The 24396-nt window shown below is 40.3% G+C and overlaps 1 protein-coding gene across 1 annotated transcript in view; it reads right to left on the bottom strand.

The window, feature by feature from the left end:
- LOC106570930 (protein mono-ADP-ribosyltransferase PARP8) overlaps positions 1–24396 on the bottom strand; it is a 78630-nt gene that overhangs the window by 20884 nt on the left and 33350 nt on the right. Inside the window, exons 5-12 of the mRNA XM_045695428.2 lie at positions 16010–16099; positions 15678–15748; positions 12488–12556; positions 7217–7311; positions 6049–6109; positions 5458–5615; positions 1759–1887; positions 634–1497 (exon numbers count right to left, since the gene is read on the bottom strand). Of these exons, the coding sequence (XP_045551384.2) occupies positions 634–1497; positions 1759–1887; positions 5458–5615; positions 6049–6109; positions 7217–7311; positions 12488–12556; positions 15678–15748; positions 16010–16099 (1537 nt within the window). The remainder of the gene's footprint in view (positions 1–633; positions 1498–1758; positions 1888–5457; positions 5616–6048; positions 6110–7216; positions 7312–12487; positions 12557–15677; positions 15749–16009; positions 16100–24396) is intronic.

The raw sequence follows: 24396 nt of genomic DNA on the forward strand, positions 1-24396 counted from the left end.
GAGTTGCTGCTTTTAGTGTTTGTTGTTGCATATTTATGTATCATCTGGTGCAAACAAATGTTCCTTCCTTTGGGGATTAATAAAGTACTATGTCACGTTAATATGTTATCTTTGGGGATTAATAAAGTACTATGTCACGTTAATATGTTATCTTTGGGGATTAATAAAGTACTATGTCACGTTAATATGTTATCTTTGGGGATTAACAAAGTACTATGTCACGTTAATATGTTATCTTTGGGGATTAATAAAGTACTATGTCACGTTAATATGTTATCTTTGGGGATTAATAAAGTACTATGTCACGTTAATATGTTATCTTTGGGGATTAATAAAGTACTATGTCACGTTAATATGTTGTCTTTGGGGATTAATAAAGTACTATGTCATGTTAATATGTTGTCTTTGGGGATTAATAAAGTACTATGTCATGTTAATATGTTATCTTTGGGGATTAACAAAGTACTATGTCATGTTAATATGTTATCTTTGGGGATTAACAAAGTACTATGTCATGTTAATATGTTATCTTTGGGGATTAACAAAGTACTATGTCATGTTAATATGTTATCTTTGGGGATTAATAAAGTACTATGTCATGTTAATATGTTATCTTATGTCATCTCATCTTACCTGCTGAGGAGGTGGTGGTGGTGTTTCAGTCCATCCAGCTCCTCCGTCCTGATAGAACCAGAGCACGACCTACTGAGCAGCCTGTGGTGTTTCAAACCTCCCCCAGGACTACATCCCCCAAGACTACCCGCTCCACCACCACTCTGGCCCAGCCCACCACCAACACCTCCCCCAGGACTACATCCCCCAAGACTACCCCCTCCACCACCACTCTGGCCCAGCCCACCACCAACACCTCCCCCAGGACTACATCCCCAAAGACTACCCGCTCCACCACCACTCTGGCCCAGCCCACCACCAACACCTCCCCCAGGACTACATCCCCCAAGACTACCCCCTCCACCACCACTCTGGCCCAGCCCACCACCAACACCTCCCCCAGGACTACCCGCTCCACCACCACTCTGGCCCAGCCCACCACCAACACCTCCCCCAAGACTACCTCCTCCACCACCAACACCTCCCCCAAGACTACCTACACCCCCTCCCCCACCTCCTCCCACTCCCGCGTGCTCACAGCGGGGGTCGCCGGAGCACGAGCGAGGCAGGAGCTTATGGGGAGCGGGTCGGAGGTCCTCTGGTTTGACCTCAGCCATGCAGGGCCTGCCCATGCGGCGGGGTTTGAAGGGCAGTGGGCCGGGCCCTCCTCCGTGGTCCATACGGGGGTCTCCGCTAGACAGGGAAAGGCCCAGGAGACGGTGGGTAGTCTTGGTCCCGGGGGCGCAGCCGTCCACCTCAACCTGCTGTTTGGCGGTGCTGGTGTAAGTCCGGCGGAGAAGGCGATGGGATTTAGAGACGCCATCTTGTTCTGGCTTCAGCTTCTTTTTGCTCTTGACACAGCCGGGAGGCGGGTAGCTGGGAGATCTGAAGACGAAGATAACTTTATTGTCCAATATACACAAATTATGGGAACGGAGAGAGTAAACCCAGGCTCAATTTCTGCCTAACCAATCAGAGAGCAAAGTGGAGATACTGCCATATCATACCTATCTGATCCTTTCAGATACAGTAAGTGCCTATGTGGTAAGGAACAAGAAATGTCTGTAGTTTAATTATAGTGACAGACAGGTTCAAGTCGATAATTACGTTAGACATAAAATGTCAGTATTATGATGTTTCTCTGACCTGCGGAGGGTCGAGAAGATGTGGAGGGGAGATTTGACCTTCTTGTCACTCTTGTTTTTGTTGTGAGGGCAGTTGAGCTTCTCTTTACTTTGATGTTTCCACTGCTGGGTGACAAACGTCTGCATTATCCTGAAGAGAGGGGGGGGGGGGGGAGGATGTAATGTCTACATTATTTTTGTAAGAGAAAAGAAACAAACGTGTTATCCAATGAAGGGATCCACAATTCAACAGATTCGGGCTAATGTCCTTCAAAGACTGGCATTACCTTGTCTGCACTAATTTCAACTACTAACTGTGAATTTTATCTAGTTGTAGAAAAAATTTAAATGAAAACCCCCTAGAGTTGATTGACAGACCAATGCATCAATCTAAGTTACATAACAACAAAAAATACCCATAAAAATCCATACATTTAAGCTAGAGATAAGTTTTTTTAGTATTTTTCTTTTGTATTGGATGCATCTCAATCCACCACATCTGCCAGTTTCGCACTTCCACATCTGCGGTGAATTGTTGCCACCTACACTGCCATCGGAAAGTATTCAGATCCCTTCCCCTTCTCCACGGGTTGTTAAGTTACAGCCTTATTCTAAAATCTCCATAATCTCCAAAATCTACCCCATAATGACAAAGCGAAAACAGGTTTTTAGAAAAAAATTGCAAAAAAATTGCTATTTACATAAGTATTCAGACCGTTTGCTATGAGAATTAAATTGAGCTCAGGTGCATCCTGTTTCCATTGATCATCCTTTAGATGTTTCTACAACTTGATTGGAGTCCACCTGTGTTAAATTCAATTGATTCAAACATGATTTAGAAAGGCTGTCTATATAAGGTTCCACAGTTGACAGTGCATGTCAGAGCAAAAACCAAGCCATAAGGTCGAAGGAATTGTCCATAGAGCTCCGAGACAGGATTGTGTCGAGGCACAGATCTGGGGAAGGGTACCAAAACATTTCTGCAGCATTGGAGGTCCCCAAGAACACAGTGGCCTCCATCATTCTTAAATGCAAGAAGTTTGGAACCACCAAGACTCTTCCTAGAGCTGGCCACCTGGCCAAATTGAGAAATCAGAGTAGAAGGACCTCCAATCTCCACAGAGGAACTCTAGAGCTCTGTAGTTCCTCTGTGGAGATGGGAGATCCTTCCAAAAGGACAACCACCTGTGCAGCACTCCACCAATCAGGCCTTTACGGTAGTGGCCAGACGGAAGCCACTCCTCAGTAAAAGGCACATGACAGCCAGCCTGGAGTTTGCCAAAAGGCACCTAAAGGACTCTCAGACAAACGAAAAACAAGATTCTCTGGTCTGATGAAACCAAGATTGAACTCTTAAGCCTGCATGCAAAGCCTCACGTCTGGTAGAAACCTGTCACTATCCCTACGGTGAAGCATGGTGGTGGCAGAATCATATTTTTTAGCGGCAGGGACTGGGAGACTAGTCAGGATCGAGGGAAAGATGAACAGAGCAAAGTACAGAGAGATCCTTGATGAAAACCTGCTCCAGAGCACTCAGGACCTCAGACTGGGGTGAAGGTTCACCTTCCAACAGGACAACGATCCTAAGCACACAGCCAAGACAACACAGGAGTGGCTTTGGGACAAGTCTCTGAATGTCCTTGAGTGGCCTAGCGGAGCCGGGAATTGAACCTGATCGAACATCTCTGGAGAGACCTGAAAATAGCTGTGCAGCGATTCTCCCCATCCAACCTGACAGAGCTTGAGAGGATCTGCAGAGAAGAATGGGTGAAACTCCCCAAATACAGGTGTGCCAAGCTTGTAGCGTCATACCCAAGAAGACTCGAGGCTGTAATCACTGCCAAAGATGCTTCAACAAAGTACTGAGTAAATGGTCTTGTATATTTATGTAAATGTGATATCAGTTTTGTATTTTTTATAAATTTGCAACAAAAAATTGGGTCATTATGGGGTATTGCTTGTAAATTGAAGAAAAACTCAATTTAATCAATTTTAGAATAAGGCTGTAATGTAAGAAAATTTGGAAAAAGTCAAGGGGTCTGAATACTTTCTGAATGCATTGTACATTATATATTTATTTATGACAGACACTTCTAAACCTGGTTGCTTATCATACATTTTTTTACCTTCATTTTTTGCCATTTATGAATGTGTTATTCAACGCGTTTCTATGGGCTATAGTAGTAAAGGCTAAATTCAACACCTACTCATTCAAGGGTTTTTCTTTATCTTCTACATTGTAGAATAATACTGAAGACATCAAAACGATGAAATAACACATATGGAATCATGTAGTAACCAAAAACGTGTTAAATAAAATCAAAATATATTTTATATTTGAGATTCTTCAAAGTAGCCACCCTTTGCCTTGATGACAGCTTTGCACACTTTTGGCATTCTCTCAAGCAGCTTCATGAGGAATGCTTTTCCAACAGTCTTGAAGGAGTTCCCACATATGTTGAGCACTTGTTGGCTGCTTTTCCTTCACTCTGCAGTCCAACTATTCCCAAACCATCTCAATTAGGTTGAGGTTGGGGGATTGTGGAGGCCAGGTCATCTGATGCAGCACTCCATCACTCTCCTTCTTGGTCAAATAGCCCTTACACAGCCTGGAGGTGTGTTTTTGGGTCATGGTCCTGTTGACAAACAAACCAGACAGGATGGCGTATCGCTGCAGAATGCTGTGGTAACCATGCTGGTTAAGTGTGCCTTGAATTCTAAATAAATCACTGTCAGTTTCACCAAAGCACAGCACCCCCACACCATCACACCTCCTCTAGTGATTTCTTTGCAGCAATTCAACCATGAAGGCCTGATTCACACAGTCTCTGAACAGTTGATGTTGAGATGTGTCTGTTACTTGAACTCTGTGAAGCATTTATTTGGGCTGCAATCTGAGCTGCAGTTAACTCTAATGAACTTATCCTCTGCAGCAGATGTTACTCTGGGTCTTCCTTTTCTGTGGCGGTCCTCATGAGAGCCAGTTTCATCACAGCGCTTGATGGTTTTTGCAACTGCATTTGAAGAAACGTTCAAAGTTCTTGAAATGTTCCGTATTGACTGGCCTTCATGTCTTAAAGTAATGATGGAGTGTTGTTTCTCTTTGCTTATTTGAGATGTTCTTGCCATAATATGGACTTGGTCTTTTATCAAATAGGGCTATCTTCTCTATACCACCCATACCTTGTCACAACACAACTGATTGGAAATAAATTCCACAAATTAACTTTTAACAAGGCACACCTGTTAATTGAAATGCATTCCAGGTGACTACCTCATGAAGCTGGTTGAGAGAATGCCAAGAGTGCGCCAAGCTATCATCAAGGCCAAGGGTGGCTACTTTGAAGAATCTCACATTTAAAATATATTTTGATTTATTTTAACACTTTTTTGGTTACTACTTGATTCCATATGTGTTATACAATGTAGAATATAGAAAAACACTTGAATGAGTAGGTGTGTACAAACTTTTGACTGGTACTGTATATATATACATATATATATATTATTCTTTATATACCTAAAGTGTTCCTAAAATTCAAAATCAAATAGCTAAGTGATACATAGTATGCTTATGTATCATAGTCCCCCCCCCCCCTCAACTCTAAAGAATTAAGTAATTGTATCTATTAATTGAGAGTTTGAAAATGCAATGCAAACAATTCCACTAAACTCTCTCGTGTTGAAAGGGCATGCGATATTAGAACCATCTTTCACTTACTTCTTCATCTGATGTCCTAGTCCAAACCGGTCTTTAGTCGACACCTGGAACACGTCCACCGTGGGGACTGGTCCATTCAGGTACTGTGTCAGAGAGCAGTGTAGACGCACAATCACCGGCTCCCTCCGTATCACGTCCCACGCTAGAGCGATTTCCTCCTGATGACCCAAAGAAATCATAAATATGTCTATTTTTCTTTTTTTACATAGTGTTGACATTTTTTATTATTTTATGGGGTCAATCCACTAAACCATGTTATTTTAGGGTACAGACCTACACGGTTAAAATGGGGTCAATCCACTAAACCATGTTATTTTAGGGTACAGACCTACACGGTTAACATGGGGTCAATCCACTAAACCATGTTATTTTAGGGTACAGACCTACATGGTTAAAATGGGGTCAATCCACTAAACCATGTTATTTTAGGGTACAGACCTACACGGTTAACATGGCGTCAATCCACTTGTGTGCCTGAATTGTATTTTTTAAATTGTCAAATAAATTTCAAATGCCAGCGTTAAGCTCATCAGATCAGGTCAAAACGACAACGTGGAAGGAATGGTAGGTAATAAATACTATAATACTTACATCTAGGAAAGTGACGTCGATGTGGAGATCAATGTCCACATCGTCAATGGCACCGTATTCCCTACAACAGATTAGAAAGACGGAACATATTTCAGTTCTCTATCGTCAAATGAAGACATTTTCAGTCAGAGTCAGCATGCATATTATTTAAACATGGGAGATTTCTGCATTGTCTCTGGGCTACTTTGATATCGCAACATAGAAATGCCACAAAGAGGCTGATTGAGAGCTTTTTCATCTTGAAAACATGTTTGAAGTTGTATTATCAGCATTACAATGAAAATGCATTATTCAGCACAGCTACCCTTTCATATCTTATTCTCAACATAGAATGGTACAACACACGCGCGCACACGCACACACACACACACACACACACACCCCCCCATCCCCTCTGGAGGACCAGCTCTCTGCTCAGTGATGAGCCATCCAATAGGCCCTGCCATGCACCACCATCCACACTAAGTCACCCCCCCCCCCCCCCCTCCCCATTCCACAGGGATGCTGGCCCATGTTGACTCCAATTTATTCCACAGTTGTGTCAAGTTGGCCAGAAGTCCCTGACCAAGGCCCTTCTCCCCCGATCACTCAGTTTGGCCGGGCGGCCAGCTCTAGGAACAGTCTTGGTGGTTCCAAACTTCTTCCATTTAAGAATGGAGGCCACTGTGTTCTTGGGGACCTCCAATGGTGCAGAAATGTTTTGGTACCCTTCCCCAGATCTGTGCCTCGACACAATCCTGTCTCGGAGCTCTACGGACAATTCCTTCAACCTCATGGCTTGGTTTTTACTCTGACATGCACTGTCAACATTGGGACCTTATATAGACAGGTGTGTGCCTTTCCAAATCATGTTCAATCAATTGAATTTACCACAGGTGGACTCCAATGAAGTTGTAGAAACATCTCAAGGATGATCAATGGAAACAGGATGCACCTGACCTCAATTTCAAGTCTAATAGCAAAAGGTATTTGTTTTTAATTTTGTATAAACTTGCAAAAAAAAAAAAAAAAAGTTTTCGCTTTGTCATTATGGGGTAGTGCGTAGATCAATGAGGATATTTTATTTATTTAATCAATTTTAGAATAAGGCTGTAACGTAACAAAATGTGGAAAAAGTCAAGGGGTCTGAATACTTTCAGAATGAACTGTATATTATTATTATTATTACCTGAGAGATACTGAGTGGTGTCCGTACATCTCCCGGACCGCCGCCAGGTCCGCCTCCAACTGGTGGTGTTTGTTGAGTTCGCCATCAGAGTTCACCTATCAGAGAGAGATGTCAATAAATCAATGAAACGGGTTTTAAAATCCTTCCCCCCATGAGCAGTATATTCAAACCTCTTCACAGTAACTTAGACCCCCAAAGAGAAAAGAGATTCACAGGCACAGTGACCAGCAAAAATCTCCATAGAAGGACGATACCTAGAAAGGAAGCCGACTCAGAGGGGAGACCTGAAAGGCTTTTTTTTAAATTTATTTTAAGTGCGGTCCTTTGCCCTCCCCTCCACTAAAATGTATTGATTGGACAGATCTCTAAAGAGACCCAAAACACGACCAATCAGCTGCTGCTAAGGACATTTTGTGCTTTTGTCTGCCAAAATCAACCAACAGCAGAACAATAATCAGTTCATGGGATGTGTTTGACAACCCACTGTGCAAAACTGATTGAATCAACGTTGTTTCCACGTTATCTCAACAACTAAACTCAATGTGATGACGTTGGAAAAAACTGATTGGATTTGCAAAAAAGTAAAATCAACGTAAAGGAAATTCATATATTTCTTTTTCACTCAACTTTTAATCTAAATCCAATGACATTGTGAGTTTTTCCTTTGCTAATCTCACGTTGAATTCAACCAAAATTGTATGAAAACTAGACGTTGAAATGCCATCTATGCCAAGTGGGTATGCTTTAATCTGAACGCGCCAAATACTCGTGGAGAACAAAAAAGTTTCACTGAGAAGGACTGTCTTTGTCCCATGTAGCACTCGATTCCCTATGTAGTGCACTACATGTGACCAGAATAGTAAAAACCAGTGCACTACATAGGGATAAGGATGCCATTTGGGAGACAAGACTGTATAAACAACCAGCTAACTCAATGTGTCATCTCCTGTTCCATTTCATTGGCCGGTTAAATTTCTGGGAGGAGCTAAATGAAATCCAATATTATCACTGGAATATTAATGAATCAATTCTCCCTACAGCTGTCCAGACACAAACGATAAGTCCCTTACAGCTGTCCAGACACATTAACCAATGAGTCCCACCATTTCGCTGGTGGGGTTTGGACTTTAACCCCTTCTAAAATATTGTGTGCAGATTAATGAAGGTCAGATAAATGAAAATATAATTTTTTTCATTAATAGGGTTACACATTGTCTCCTAGAGCTGTCCAGACACATTAAACATTAAGTCTCCTAGAGCTGTCCAGACACATTAAACATTAAGTCTCCTAGAGCTGTCCAGACACATTAAACATTAAGTCTCCTAGAGCTGTCCAGACACATTAAACATTAAGTCTCCTAGAGCTGTCCAGACACATTAAACATTAAGTCTCCTAGAGCTGTGTAGACACATTAAACATTAAGTCTCCTAGAGCTGTCCAGACACATTAAACATTAAGTCTCCTAGAGCTGTCCAGACACATTAAACATTAAGTCTCCTAGAGCTGTCTAGACACATTAAACATTAAGTCTCCTAGAGCTGTCCAGACACATTAAACATTAAGTCTCCTAGAGCTGTCCAGACACATTAAACATTAAGTCTCCTAGAGCTGTCTAGACACATTAAACATTAAGTCTCCTAGAGCTGTCCAGACACATTAAGTCTCCTAGAGCTGTCCAGACACATTAAACATTAAGTCTCCTAGAGCTGTCTAGACACATTAAACATTAAGTCCCCTCGAGCTGTCCAGACACATTAAACATTAAGTCTCCTAGAGCTGTCTAGACACATTAAACATTAAGTCTCCTAGAGCTGTCCAGACACATTAAACATTAAGTCCCCTCGAGCTGTCCAGACACATTTAAGACAATAGTGGAGTTAATGTGTCATAATTAATTGCTTTAAAACTAGGGGTGTGTCAAGTACTCGGACAAAACGAGTATCGTAACGGATATGGAGAATTTTCCCAAAATATAATTACAAACAAATACTTGTCAGTAATTGTGAGTGCCAGCACACATCTCTCTTGCACTCAAACAGTATGAAGCACTGTGTTCTCTCAACAACTATTGGCTAGTTCGTCTGTCTGTAAAAAAAAACAGGGCTTCTGGACATTCAGAGACTTGTCCAGAAGCCACTCCTGTGTTGTCTTGGCTGTGTGCTTAGGGTCGTTGTCCTATTGGAAGGTGAACCGTCGCCCCAGTCTGAGGTCCTGAGCACTCTGGAGCAGGTTTTCATCAAGGATCTCTGTGCTTTGCTCCTTTCATCCTTGCCTCGATCCTGACTAGTCTCTCAGTCCCTTCGGCTGAAAAACATCCCCACAGCATGATGATGCCACCACCATGCATCACCGTAGGGATGGTGCCATGTTTTCCTCCACACGTGACGCTTGGCATTCAGGCCAAAGAGTTCAATGTTGGTTTCATCAAACCAGAGAACCTTTTTTCTCATAGTCTCAGAGAGTCTTTAGGTGCCTTTTGGCAAACTCCATGCGGGCTGTCATTTGCCTTTTACTGAGGAGTGGCTTCCTACTGGCCACTACCATAAAGGCCTGATTGGTGGAGCGCTGCAGAGATGGTTGTCCTTCACGAAATGTTCTCCCATCTCCACAGAGGAACTCTGGAGCTCTGTTAGAGTGATCATCGGGTTCTTGGTCCCCTCCCTGACCAAGGCCCTTCTCCTCCGATTGCTCAGTTTAACCGGGCGGCCAATGTAACAGTGTAGGTTCCGTCCCTCTCTTCGCCCCAACCTGGGCTCGAACCAGGGACCCTCTGCACACATCAACAACTGACACCCCACGAAGCATCGTTACCCATCGCGCCACAAAAGCCGCGGCCCTTGCAACGCAAGGGGAAACCCTACTTCAAGTCTCAGAGCGAGTGACGTCACTGATTGAAATGCTATTAGCGCGCACCACCGCTAACTAACTAGCCATTTCACATCGGTTACACCAGCTCTAGGAAGAGTCGTCCCCAGATCTGTGCCTCGACACAATTCTGTCTCGGAGCTCTACGGACTATTCCTTCGACCTCATGTCTTGTTTTTTTTGCTCTGACATGCACTGTGCTTTTCCAAATCATGTCCAATCAATTGAATTTATCAAAGGTGGAACTCCAATCAAGTTGTAAAAACATACGATTACTGGTATGATGAGATCAGCACACCCCTATTTAAAACATTGGTTATGTTATTGATAAAGAAAACTAACTACAGTATACCTACTGACATCAAGTAAACATTATCTAGGCCTACTACCATTAATGGATTTTAAGCTAGCCTGAGGCTAGTAGTTTTCAGACCAGGCTAGTAGAAAACATGACATTTTGTCTTTTCAAATATCCTATGGCATATTTTGTACATGGGCTAGTAAAAATGGTGGTCGACTGGCTAGAGCCCAAAATCCTTAAAAATGACATCCCTGCCTTCTCCCCATACTACATAATCAAAGATCCAAAGAATATAAACCATCACTGGTATATGAAACAAGGTCCTACTCACTCTGTAATTGTTATGACAGCTTTAACATTATATCACCGAAAACCCACTAGTTACCCTCCAATCTAGGAGGTTAATACAGTGTGTTTTTATCTAGAAGCTTTTAAAGAATAGCCAATAGGGCCCATATATAACGTGTCGCTGACGTGACACGTTTCCCAAAGCGCAACCACAGGGCGCATACACACACACACACAATATTACGGCCATATTACGGTGACTGACTTTGCAACGGGAGAGGCATTTCATTCTAAAGCTTGTCACACAAAACAATTTGCATGTAACTTATGTTGCAGATGCACTCACCAAGTGACATGCTGATACACGAAGCAATTCAAACAAAATATAAACTGCATGCAACATCCAATCCTATCATACATACACATGATTTCATAAATGATTTGTTTAGCCAAACGTTTGGTAATTGTAACAGCATCGAGACACAAAATGCTGACTGTACAATTTAGATAGCTAGCCAAAATGTTGCCCATTTTGCAAAACAATGTTTTACAGACAGTCTGATAGCTAAGCTAGCTAGCTGTAGTCATGTCGGACAATGTCAGTTGAAACTGGACAGAGAAAGGTCTGGTTTCACTTTTAAAATGACACATTTATTGACTGCCAGACCATGTAAATAAAACATGACTAGCCATGCGGTCTAAGAAATTATTTATTTATATATTTCCCACTCGGCATGTATCTTTTCGTCGTGCTTTACGGCAGCACTGTGACAGCGGTGTTGGCATGACAACCGGGTCAGAGTTCAGACCGGAACCATATGACGAGTCATGTGAACTTTGTTTCTGTCCACTGATTGGATGTTGCATACAGACAATCGCTTATAATAGGATTTGATTTCTATGCAATGCAACTAAATTGCAGGCAAATTGTTTGAGGGTGACACATGGAGCAACCCAGATGCAAGCAACATAATTTAGTCCAGATTGTGATGGATGCCTCTGTCGGTCACGAAGCAATCTTTAAACAGACTCGCTACTCACAGAAACTGACTAATCACTCAAACAAACTTCAGAAACTGTCGCTTTGTCACAAGAGGCCGAACAAAGTTCACCAATCAACAGTTAGGAGGAGAAGGAAGGAGAGAGAAGATGAGAGAGAGAGAGAGAGAGAGAGAGGAGAGAGAGAGAGAGAGAGAGAGAGAGAGAGAGAGAGAGAGAGAGAGAGAGAGAGAGAGAGAGAGAGAGAGAGAGAGAGAGAGAGAGAGGGAGAGAGAGAGAGAGGAGGCAGCCGTAGCTCATCAGAACAGACGTATATTTCCATACGGAAAGTCACTTTGTGTCAAGAGTTCATTTGGGTGATAGAAACGTCCCACTACGGTGAATGAGGAATGAGCGTCGGGTCTCTTTCTGAGTGAGCGGACTGAAAATATAAAAGAGCTTTATATACTTGATGAGTCTAGGGCTACTTTAGGGAAATCTGCCATGGAATCAGGTGGAGAAGCCAGGGAAGGTCTGGAGCTTTGATTTCTGGCTTCTCCTTAGAGCTCCTGGGTCTCACCCCAATATAAGGAGTTCTACTTACTGCCACTAGGGGGTGGTTTCCTGGACACAGATTAAGCCTTGACCTGGACAACAAACAAAAAAAATATATTCTCCAAAGTGCTTTTCAGTCCAGGACTAGGCTTAATTTGTGTCTGGGGAAACCTGCCCTAAGAAATCTACCGCCTCTGTAGCTAAGAGAGGGCTGAACACTGGCGATCTAATTGGTTAATAAATTACAGTAGTTGTTATGGAGGAGATGAGGCTTGATGCTTACCTGACCTCCATAGTAAAACTCCTCAGAGTCAGCATCCCCCTCAGAGTCCTCCTCTATGGCATAGTGGCACTGGGGGAAGTTAGAGATGTTATTACACAGTTACTACACCCGTTACTACAGTTACTATACCTGTTACTACACTATTAGTTACTACACCTATTATTACACACTATTACACAGTTACTACACCCATTATTACACACTACACAGTTACTACACCCATTACTACACACTATTAGTTACTACACCCATTATTACACACTATTACACAGTTACTACACCCGTTACCACAGTTACTATACCTGTTACTACACACTATTAGTTACTACACCCATTACACTCTATTACACAGTTACTACAAGCATTATCACCGTTACTACACCCGTTACTACAGTTACTACACACTATTATACCGTTACTACAAACTATTACAGCGTTATTACACACTATTACAGTGGTATTACACACTTACACCAGTTACTACACACTATTACAGCATTACTACACACTCGTACAGTGTTACTACACACTACTACGCAGTTACTACACACTATTACACCGTTACTACACACTATTACAGCATTACAACACACTCATACAGCATTACTACACACTATTACAGCGTTACTACACACTATTACAGCGTTACTACACACTATTACAGCGTTACTACACACTATTACATGCCATTTGTTGCTACACACAGCAATTACACACATTATTATATACACTATTATTATTACATTACACTATTAAAAGAGTTACACATTACATTATCAAACATGTTAATATACTATTACACCACTACACTATTACACCACTATTGCACCACTCTACTATTACACCCCTATTACACCACACCACTATTACACCACTATTACACCACTCCACTATTACACCCCTATTACACAACTATTACACCACACCACTATTACACCACTATTACACCACTATACTATTACACCCTTATTACATTACACCACTATCACACCACTATACTATTACACCACCATTAAACCCTTATTACATTACACCACTATTACACCACTATACTATTACACCCTTATTACATTACACCACTATACTATTACACCACTACACCACTATTACACCACTATACTATTACACCACTATTACATTACACCACTATTACACCACTAAACTATTATACCACTATTACACAACTACACCACCACTATTACACCACACCACTATTACACCACTACACTATTATAGCACTATTACACCACTACACGATTACACCACTATTACACCACTATACTATTACACCACTATTACACCACTATTACATTACACCACAATTACACCACTAAACTATTATACCACTATTACACAACTACACCACCACTATTACACCACACCACTATTACACCACTATACTATTATAGCACTATTACACCACTACACTATTATACCACTATTACACCACTACACTATTACACCACTATTACACAACTACACTACTATTATTGAGTTTATTTTATTTTTACAGGGACAGTGCACATTAATCAACGTTTCCGTACAAAGTGCCGGTTTTAGCCAGCCGGCTAATTTTCAACCACAGCCCCTGGGCAGGTTATTAAAAACAATTACAATACAGACAATCATTGAACAGTGAGCACACGCAGAGTAACATAGGACAAGCAAGATGTAGCATACAGACAGAGCAACATAGGACAAGCAAGATGTAGCATACAGACAGAGCAACATAGAACAAAAAGCAACAAGACAAAATCCATAAAAGCAACAAAGTGTTTCCACACCTCACAAGCTCCAGACACCAGACAACATGGAAAGTAGCAATACACAGCTAGTGATTATGTTCACACATCTGATTGTCCTTTAGCCATGTCTTCATGCAATTTGTGAAAGTGTGATATGTGGTGCAGTTATGTGTGTCTGATGGCAGTGTATTCCAGACATGGGAAGCTCTCACAGAGAAAGCGGATTTACTAAAGGTGCTTTTCCTTAAGGGAACTATACAGTCACCTCTCATGGCAGACCTTGTGGATCTGCTGCCATATGTTTGGGTTTTCTGTTTAACAAAAATACTGAGTGGAGGGGGAGCTAGGACATTTAGGATCTTGAATACAAGACATGCGTCGGTGTATTGCACAAGATTTTCCCAACTCAGGAGCTCATGCTTTCTGAAGATGTAACAGTGATGATGGCTATTGGGCTTCCTATCGAGCACTTTGAGAGCCTGTTTGTAGACAGACTGAATAGGTTTTAATGTTGTATAGCAAGCTTGGGCCCAACTAGTCAAGCAGTATGTTAAGTGGGGGAGTATCATCGATTTGAAGTACAGTTTTGCTACCTCTGTGGTAAAACAATTTCGTATAAATCGGAAATTAGCTAGGTTGAATTTGGTTATTTGAATGACCTTTTTCACCACTATTACACCACTACACTATTACACCACTATTATACAACTACACCACCACTATTACACCACACCACTATTACACCACTATACTATTACACCACTATTACATTACACCACTACACTATTACACCACTATACTATTACACCACTACACCACTATTCTACCACTACACCCCTATTCCACCACTATTACATTAAACCACACTACTATTGCACCACTATTACATTACACCACTCTTACACCACTAGTACACCACTATTACACACTAGTACACCACTATTACACACTAGTACACCACTATTACATTACACACTATTACACCACTATTACACCACTATTACACCACTACACTATTACAATTACACCACTATTACGCCACTATTAAATTACACCACTATTACACCACTACACTATTACACCACTATTACACCACTACACTATTACACCACTTTTACACCACGCTACACATTACATACTAATAGTCATTATATACTACCATACAGTTAACATATTTACACACTAAACAGTTTACACATTATTACATACTATTATAGTTATTACATAATACTATACAGTTATACATATTACATACTATTATAGTTATTACATAATAATATACAGTTACACATTACATACTATTATACAGTTATTACACACTAGTTCACAATGAAAAAGTTCTCTACAAACTGATATTAAATTGCTGACGTTATAATGCTTAATGACTTGCTATGAGCATGTATGAGCCTTTATAATGTGTTATTAATCAGTGATGTACATCTCACCTGGTTCTTGTCTGTCTGAAGTTTTGACTTGATGGACAGGCAGCAGTTGGTGTCATTATTGACCCTAATCTCTGTTGACAACACACACACACAACAATACACAGTTAGCCAGGACATCTGTTCATCTAAGTATCTGCTATACCAACAAACAGTCTGATAAACAGAGATAAAATGGCAGAGAGAGTACAGACAGTCTGATAAACAGAGACAACAGCAGAGAGACTACAGACAGTCTGATAAACAGAGATACAACATCAGAGAGACTACAGACAGTCTGATAAACAGAGATACAACAGCAGAGAGACTACAGACAGCCTGATAAGCAAACGAACCTGTTGCTATTCTGTGGAAGATGACGGGGATCTGGTCTCTGGTGACTAGAACCTCATCCTCCTTCTCAGAGTTTGACACATATGTGTTATCTGGGTTGAGAAAAGAAGAAAGAAGACACTTCATTTGGAAGATAACTAGATAAGTGCTCATGACCCATATACAGTTGAAGTCGGAAGTTTAGCCAAATACATTTAAACTCAGTTTTTCACAATTCCTGACATTTAATCCTTGTAAAAATTGTCTTAGGTCAGTTAGACCCACCCACCACCACTATTTTAAGAATGTGAAATGTCAGAATAATAGTAGAGAGAATGATTTATTTCCGATTTTATTTCTTTCATCACATTCCCAGTGGGTCAGAAGTTTACATACACTCAATTAGTATTTGGTAGCATTGCCTTTAAAATTGTTTAACTTCGGTAAAATGTTTCAGGTAGCCTTCCACAAGCTTCCCACAATAAGTTGGGTGAATTTTGGCCCATTCCTCCTGACAGAGCTGGTGTAACTGAGTCAGGTTTGTAGGCCTCCTTGCTCGCACACACTTTTTCAGTTCTGTCTGTAAACAATTGATGGAAAAATGTGTTGTGTCATGCACAAAGTAGATGTCCTAACCGACTTGCCAAAACTATAGTTTGTTAACAAGAAATTTGTGGAGTGGTTGAAAAATGAGTTTTAATGACTCCAACCTAAGTGTATGTAAACTTCCAACTTCAACTGTATCACATTCAACTAGATAAGTACTCATAACCCATATATCACAGTCAACTAGATAAGTACTCATAACCCAGATATCACATTCAACTAGATAAGTACTCATAACCCAGATATCACATTCAACTAGATAAGTACTCATAACCCAGATATCACATTCAACTAGATAAGTACTCAGAACCCATATATCACAGTCAACTAGATAAGTACTCATAACCCATATCACAGTCAACTAGATATATCACATTCAACTAGATAAGTACTCATAACCCATATATCACAGTACTCATAACCCATATATCACAGTCAACTAGATAAGTACTCAGAACCCAGATATCCCGTTCATAAAGTGACCTAACACACAATAGTTTGCATGGCAACCGGAGGTTGAACCAGATAGGGGATTTAGTGGATTTAAAATGTTCAAAATAAGCCAACTAATATGGATCCAACAGTTCCACTAGCCCACATCTCTCATGTGAGCTAACAGGAGCTAGGACCAACAAAGCATTTAGGTCGATTAGAAGAAAAGCTTTTTTTTTAATGCAGGGGGAATTTACTTTTTTTTAGGGTGTAGATCAGTTTTAATATTGCAGCTAGATTGTGGCTTCCATCAATGTAATTGTCTGCATCATTTCCAATACCCATAATGTTTTGGGGTAAATCAATTATATATATACACAAACTGAAATCTTTGAGGGGGAAAAATAAAAAACAATAAATAAATAAACAAATTTAAAAAATGACCTGGTTGCATAAGTGTGCACACCCTTAAACTAATACTTTGTTGAAGGACCTTTTGATTTTATTACAGCACTCAGTCTTTTTGGGTAGGAGTCTATTAGCATGGCACATCTTGATGTGGCAATATTTGCCCTCTCTTCTTTGCAAAAGCGCTCCAAATCTGTCAGATAGCGAGGACATCTCCTGTGCACAGCCCTCTTCAGATCACCCCAGAGATGTTGAATTGGATTCAGGTCTGGGCTCTGGCTGGGCCATTCCAAAACATTAATCTTCTTCTGGTGAAGCCATGCTTTCGTGGATTTGGAGGTGTGCTTTGGGTCGTTGTCGTGCTGAAAGGTGAACTTCCTCTTCATCTTCAGCTTCAGCTTTCTAACGGACGCCTGAAGGTTTTGTGCCAAAATTGCCTGGTATTTGGAACTGTTCATAACTCCCTCCACCCTGACTAAGGCCCCGGTTCCAGCTGAAGAAAAACAGCCCCAAAGCATGATGCTGCCACCACCATGCTTCACTGTGGGTATGGTGTTCTTTGGATGATGTGCAGTGTTGTTTTTGCGCCAAACATACCTTTTGGAATTATGGCCAAAAAGGTTCAACCTTGGTTTCATCAGACCATAACACATTTTCCCACGTGCTTTTGGGGGACTTGATGTTTGTTTTTGCAAACTTCAGCCGGGCTTGGATGTTTTTCATTGAAAGAAAAGGCTTCCGTCTTACCACACTACCCCATAGCCCATTCATATGAAGAATACAGGAGATTGTTGTCACATATAGCACACAGCCAGTACTTGCCAGAAATTCCTGCAGTTCCTTTAATGTTGCTGTAGGCCTCTTGGAAGCCTCCCTGACCAGTTTTCCCCTCGTCTTTTCATAAATTTTGGAGGGACGTCCAGTTCTTGGTAATGTCTCTGTGGTGCCATATTTTCTCCACTTGATGATGACTGTCTTCACTGTGTTCCATGGTATATGTAATGCTTTGGAAATTCTTTTGTACCCTTCTCCTGACTGATATCTTTCAACAATGAGATTCCTCTGATGCTTTGGAAGCTCTCTGCAGACCATGGCTTTTGCTCTGAGATGCAACTAAGAAAATGTCAGGAAAATCCTACTAGAACAGCTGAACTTTATTTGTGATTAATCAGGGTCACTTTAAATGATGGCAGGTGTGTAATGACTTCTATTTAACATGAGTTTGAATGTGATTGGTTAATTCTGAACACAGCCACATCCCCAGTTATAAGACTTATGCAACCATTTTTCCCCCTCGAAGATTTCAGTTTGTTTTTCAATTGAATTGTTCACATTATAGGTCACATTAACAGTAGAAAAAGTTCTGACATGATTTATCTTTGTCTCATTCTTTTACATCACAAAAACCTGGCATTTTAATAGGGGTGTGTAGACTTTTTATATCCACTGTATGTATGTATGTATGTATGTATGTATGTATGTATGTATGTATGTATGTATGTATATATATATATATATATATATATATATATATATATATATATATATATATATATATATATATACATACATACATACATACATACATACATAAACACACATCTATATATATATACACATACACACATACATATATATACACACACACATACATACACATGTTCAAAAGTTTGGGGTCACGTAGCAATTTCCTTGTTTTTGAAAGAAAAGCACATTTTTTCCATTAAAATAGCATAAAATTGATCAGAAATACAGTGTAGATATTGTTAATGTTGTAAATGACTATTGTGGCTGGAAACGGCTGATTTTTAATGGAATATCTACATAGGCGTACAGAGGCCCATTATCAGCAACTATCACTCCTGTGTTCCATTGACACGTTGTGTTAGCTAATCCAAGTTTATCATTTTAAAAGGCTAATTGATCATTAGAAAACACTTTTACTATTATGTTAGCACAGCTGAAAACTGTTGTTCTGATTAAAGAAGCAATACAACTGGCCTTCTTTAGACTAGTTGAGTATCTGGAGCATCAGCATTTGTGGGTTCGATTACAGGCTCAAAATGTCCACAAACAAATAACCTTTTTCTGAAACTGAGTCTAGTCTTGTTCTGAGAAATGAAGGCTATTCCATGCGAGAAATTGCCAAGAAACTGACGATCTCGTACAACGCTGTGTACTACTCCCTTCACAGAACAGCGCAAACTGGCCCTAACCAGAATAGAAAGAGGAGTGGGAGGCCCCAGTGCACAACTGGGCAAGAGGACAAGTACATTAGAGTGTCTAGTTTGAGAAACAGACGCCTCACAAGTCCTCAACTGGCAGCTTCATTAAAAAGTACCCGCAAAACACCAGTCTCAACGTCAACAGTGAAGAGGCGACTCCGGGATGCTGGCCTTCTATGCAGAGTTGCAAAGAAAAAGCCAAATCTCAGACTGGCCAATAAAAAGAAAAGATTAAGAGGGGCAAAAGAACACAGACACTGGACAGAGGAACTCTGCCTAGAAGGCCAGCATCCCGGAGTCGCCTCTTCACTGTTGACATTGAGACTGGTGTTTTCAGCTGTGCTAACATAATTGCAAAAGGGTTTTCTAATGATCAATTAGCTTTTTAAAATTATAAACTTGAATTAGCTAACACAACGTGCCATTGGAACACAGGAGTGATGGTTGCTGATAATAGGCCTCTGTAGGAATTCCACTAAAAATCAGCTGTATCTAGCTACAATAGTCATTTACAACATTAACGATGTCTACACTGTATTTCTGATCAATTTGATGTTATTTTAAAATGGACAAAATAAAAGTGCTTTTCTTTCAAGTGACCCCAAACTGTTGAACAGTAGTGTATATATCTACACAGTACTAGTCAAAGGTGTGGACACACCTACACATTCAAAAGGTTTTTCTTTATTTTTACATTGAAGAATAAAAGTGAAGACATCAAAACTATGTAATAACACATATGGAATCATGTAGTAACCAAAACAAAGTGTTAAACAAATCAAAATATATTTTAATATTTGAGATTCTTCAAAGTAGCCACCCTTTGCCATGATGACAGCTTTGCACACTCTTGGCATTCTCTCAACCAGCTTCATGAGGAATGCTTTTCCAAAAATCTTGAAGGAGTTCCCACATATGCTGAGTACTTGTTGGCTGCTTTTCCTTCACTCTGCAGTCCAACTCATCTCAAACCATCTCAATTAGGTTGAGGTCGGGTGATTGTGGAGACCAGGTCATCTGATGCAGCACTCCATCACTCTCCTTTTTGGTCAAATAGCCCTTAAAACAGCCTGGAGGTGTGTTTTGGGTCATGGTCCTGTTGACAAACAAATGACAGTCCCACTAAGCCCAAACCAGATGGGACGGCGTATCGCTGCAGAATGCTGTGGTAGCCATGCTGGTTAGGTGTGCCTTGAATTCTAAATAAATCACTGACAGTTTCACAAAAGCACAGCACCCCCACACCTCCTCTTCCATGCTTCACGGTGGGAACCACACATGCGGAGATCATCCATTCACCTTTTTACATTTTTTATTTGTTTAATTAAACCTTTATTTAACTAGGCAAGTCAGTTAACAACAAATTCTTATTTACAATGACGGCCTACCCCGGCCAAACCCCGACGACGAAGGGCCAATTGTGCGCCGCCCTATGGGACTCCCAATCACGGCCGGATGTGATACAGCCTGGATTCGAACCAGGGACTGTAGTGACGGCCTCTTGCACCGAGATGCAGTGCCTTAGACGCTGTGCCACTCGGAAGCCCTGCGTCTCACAAAGACACGGCCTTTAGAACCAAAAAATCTAACATTTGGACTCATCAGACCAAAAGGACAGATTTCCACCAGTCTAATGCCCATTGCTCGTGTTATTCTTCCAATTGGTGTCCTTTAGTAGTGGTTTTTTTGCAACAATTCGACCATGAAGGCCTGATTCACTCACTCAGTCTCTTCTGAACAGTTGATGTTGAGATGTGTGTTTTTAATATATATTCCTTTACTATTTTCCCCTAACCCTACCACTCCTCCCCTAATGGGAGTAAACTAATGGGACAACACCACTTAGGTTTCTACTTCCTGTTATACATAATATATACATTTTATGGACACAGAATATTTTACATGAGTCATGTTGTTGTTTTTAGTCCCACCATTCTGCTCTCCTCAACCCCTCCCCTGATCTCTGAACACCATCCAGTATAGATTCTATTTGCCATATATTTTTAACTGTGCTGTTTCACAAAAGTTCTGAACCGATTCTCGTAGTTTCTACAGATTGTAAATGAAAGAAAGATTTTTGCTAAGAGTAATATATTATTGATCGATTGACTAGGACTTAAAAAATAAAATAAAAAAATCACCCAGCACTGCTATTTGCAGAGTTAGCTTCAGGTAAATGTTGCAATTCTTCCACCATTCCTGAAACTGCAAACCGAAAACAAGCTACAGAAGGACAGTGTCAAAACAAAATGATCTAATGATTCTCTCTCTTCGCAGTAAAATCTACAGAGCTGGGATGGTTCTATCCCCCATATATAACATTCTATTGGTTGCAATAATTTGGGATAATCATTTAAATTGAAAAACTAAGTTTTGAATCCGGCATCATATTGCGTATCAGTTCATAAATCGTGGAATCGGTACATCAAAAATCTCTCCCCAACTATCTATATTGTACAGTTTTTTTGGTTCTTTCCTTAAATTACCTTTTTTGTTTCCTTAAATTAAACTGGTATCCATTTTTTTACTTATCACAATTTTCTTTAACCAATTGGTCTTTAACGCAGGGCCGACAGACAAGTTCCTTACTTTCTCCCCTTTCATAACGCTGCAGTTAGTTGGTTGTAATTCTGAGTACAGCAGACATTTCCATACATTTTTTGTTAGCTCCATGTGTGACAACTCCACCAGTCTTATTTACGATGTCATTTACAAAGATTGTAAAAAAATAAATAATTGTAAAACAAATATTATGTTTTGTCTTTTCTGGTGGATTAAACTGAAATTGCAACCAAATTTTTATGGCTTGTTTTGTGTCACGGTTGTCGTATGAACGAGACCAAGGCGCAGCGTGCGTATCGTTCCACATCTTTATTTATATGTGAAACTATGTAATACATACATACAATAAACTATAAAAAATGTTTTAAAAAAAACATGACGAAGAGGTACAACATGCACTAACTCAAAATAATCTCCCACAAACACTAGTGGGGGAAAAAAAACTTAAATATGATCCCCAATTAGAGACAACGATGACCTCTAATTGGGAATCATACAAAAACCCCAACCTAGAAAAAAGAACCTAGAACACAACATAGAAAAAAATACACTAGACAAACCCCCCCCCAGTCACGCCCTGACCTACTCTACCATAGAAAAATACGAGCTCTCAATGGTCAGGAGGTGACAGATTGTTTTAAAAATAGCGGTATTCTGGAGATTATTTTCAAATAATTGAAAGTGAGATGTTGTAATATGAAAAGGTTAAATGGCTATTCTTGAACATGGGGTGAGAAAATGTTACTAATCTGATAGAGAACCAGTTCAGATTTATGTATAACTTTGGTTTGACTGAATCCTTTAGTGAGAGGTTCAATGTTTTAATATTGAATCATTTCTGCACTCCGAATTCATATTCATTATATAAATTATTTTAAAATTGAATATTTTATTTGGAATGGGAGAAACTCCCCAAATACATTCGGAAAGTATTCAGACCCCTTGACTTTTTCCACATTTTGTTACATTACAGCCTTATTCTAAAATTGATTAAATCGTTTTTCCCCCCTCAATCTACACACAATACCCCATAATGACATCACAATACCCCATAATGACATCACAATACCCCATAATGACAAAGCAAAAACTGTTTCAGATTTGTTTTTACAAATTACAAAAATAACATTACATTTACATAAGTATTCAGACCCATTACTCAGTACTTTGTTGAAGCACATTTGGCAGTGATTACAGCCTCAAGTCTTCTTGGGTAAGATGCTACAAGCTTGGCACATCTGTATTTGGGGAGTTTCTCCCTTTCTTCTCTGCAGATCCTCTCAAGCTCTTTCAGGTTGAATGAGGAGCGTCACTGCACAGCTATTTTCAGGTCTCTCCAGAAATGTTCGATCCGGTTCAAGTCCGGGCTCTGACTGGGCCACTCAAGAACATTCAGAGACTTGTCCCGAAGCCACATCTTCGTTGTCTTGGCTGTGTGCTTAGTGTCGTTGTCCTGTTGGAAGATGAACCTTCGCCCCAGCCTGGGGTCCTGAGCGCTCTGGAGCAGGATCTCTAACATACTTTGCTAGTCATCACCAATGTTCCCTTGTTTTTTTTCATTACTGATCAAATTTCAGGTCTACTGAGCGCAAACTTGAACATTGTGAAAATTCTGTGCAACTTCCAGCGTGCGTTTCCTGTACCCACTTTAAGTTACAGTTGTAGTTAACAGTAGCCAAGTAGGCTACTGTGGCTATGTGATCATAATGTAGACCTACCAGAGTGGCCAATCATCAAAAACAATGGAGAAAATGCATCCCATAACATTTGAACATGGAAATAGCTGTTTTATCATTCAGCCTTCAGTAGCAGACAATGTGTGGTGTTCAATGTAGGCCTACATTCCATGAGACTCTTGAAAAAAAAAACATGCAGGGCTAGACATTAACCGGTTAATCCACTTCTCTTTAACACAAGGAAGTGACTGAAAATGTTGCAGTGTTTGATGCAAGAAACCACTTTACAAAATAAAATGCATTATTCCCATACCGTTATTACAGAGTATCAGACAAATTATACTATTCTCTGCCTATTGGTCACTCAAAATACAAAACTGCCCCTTTAAGACAAAAAGAAAGCTTTCTACCTGACTCCCTTTTCAAAGATGTCTAGAAATGTACACGTTTTGTGCTCTTGTAGGAAGCTATCACTGCTCTTTTGCTGACTAAAAAGTTTCT

This window comes from Salmo salar, chromosome 15, assembly GCF_965601325.2.
Source record: "Salmo salar chromosome 15, fSalSal1, whole genome shotgun sequence".
NCBI classification, from domain to species: Eukaryota; Metazoa; Chordata; class Actinopteri; order Salmoniformes; family Salmonidae; genus Salmo; species Salmo salar.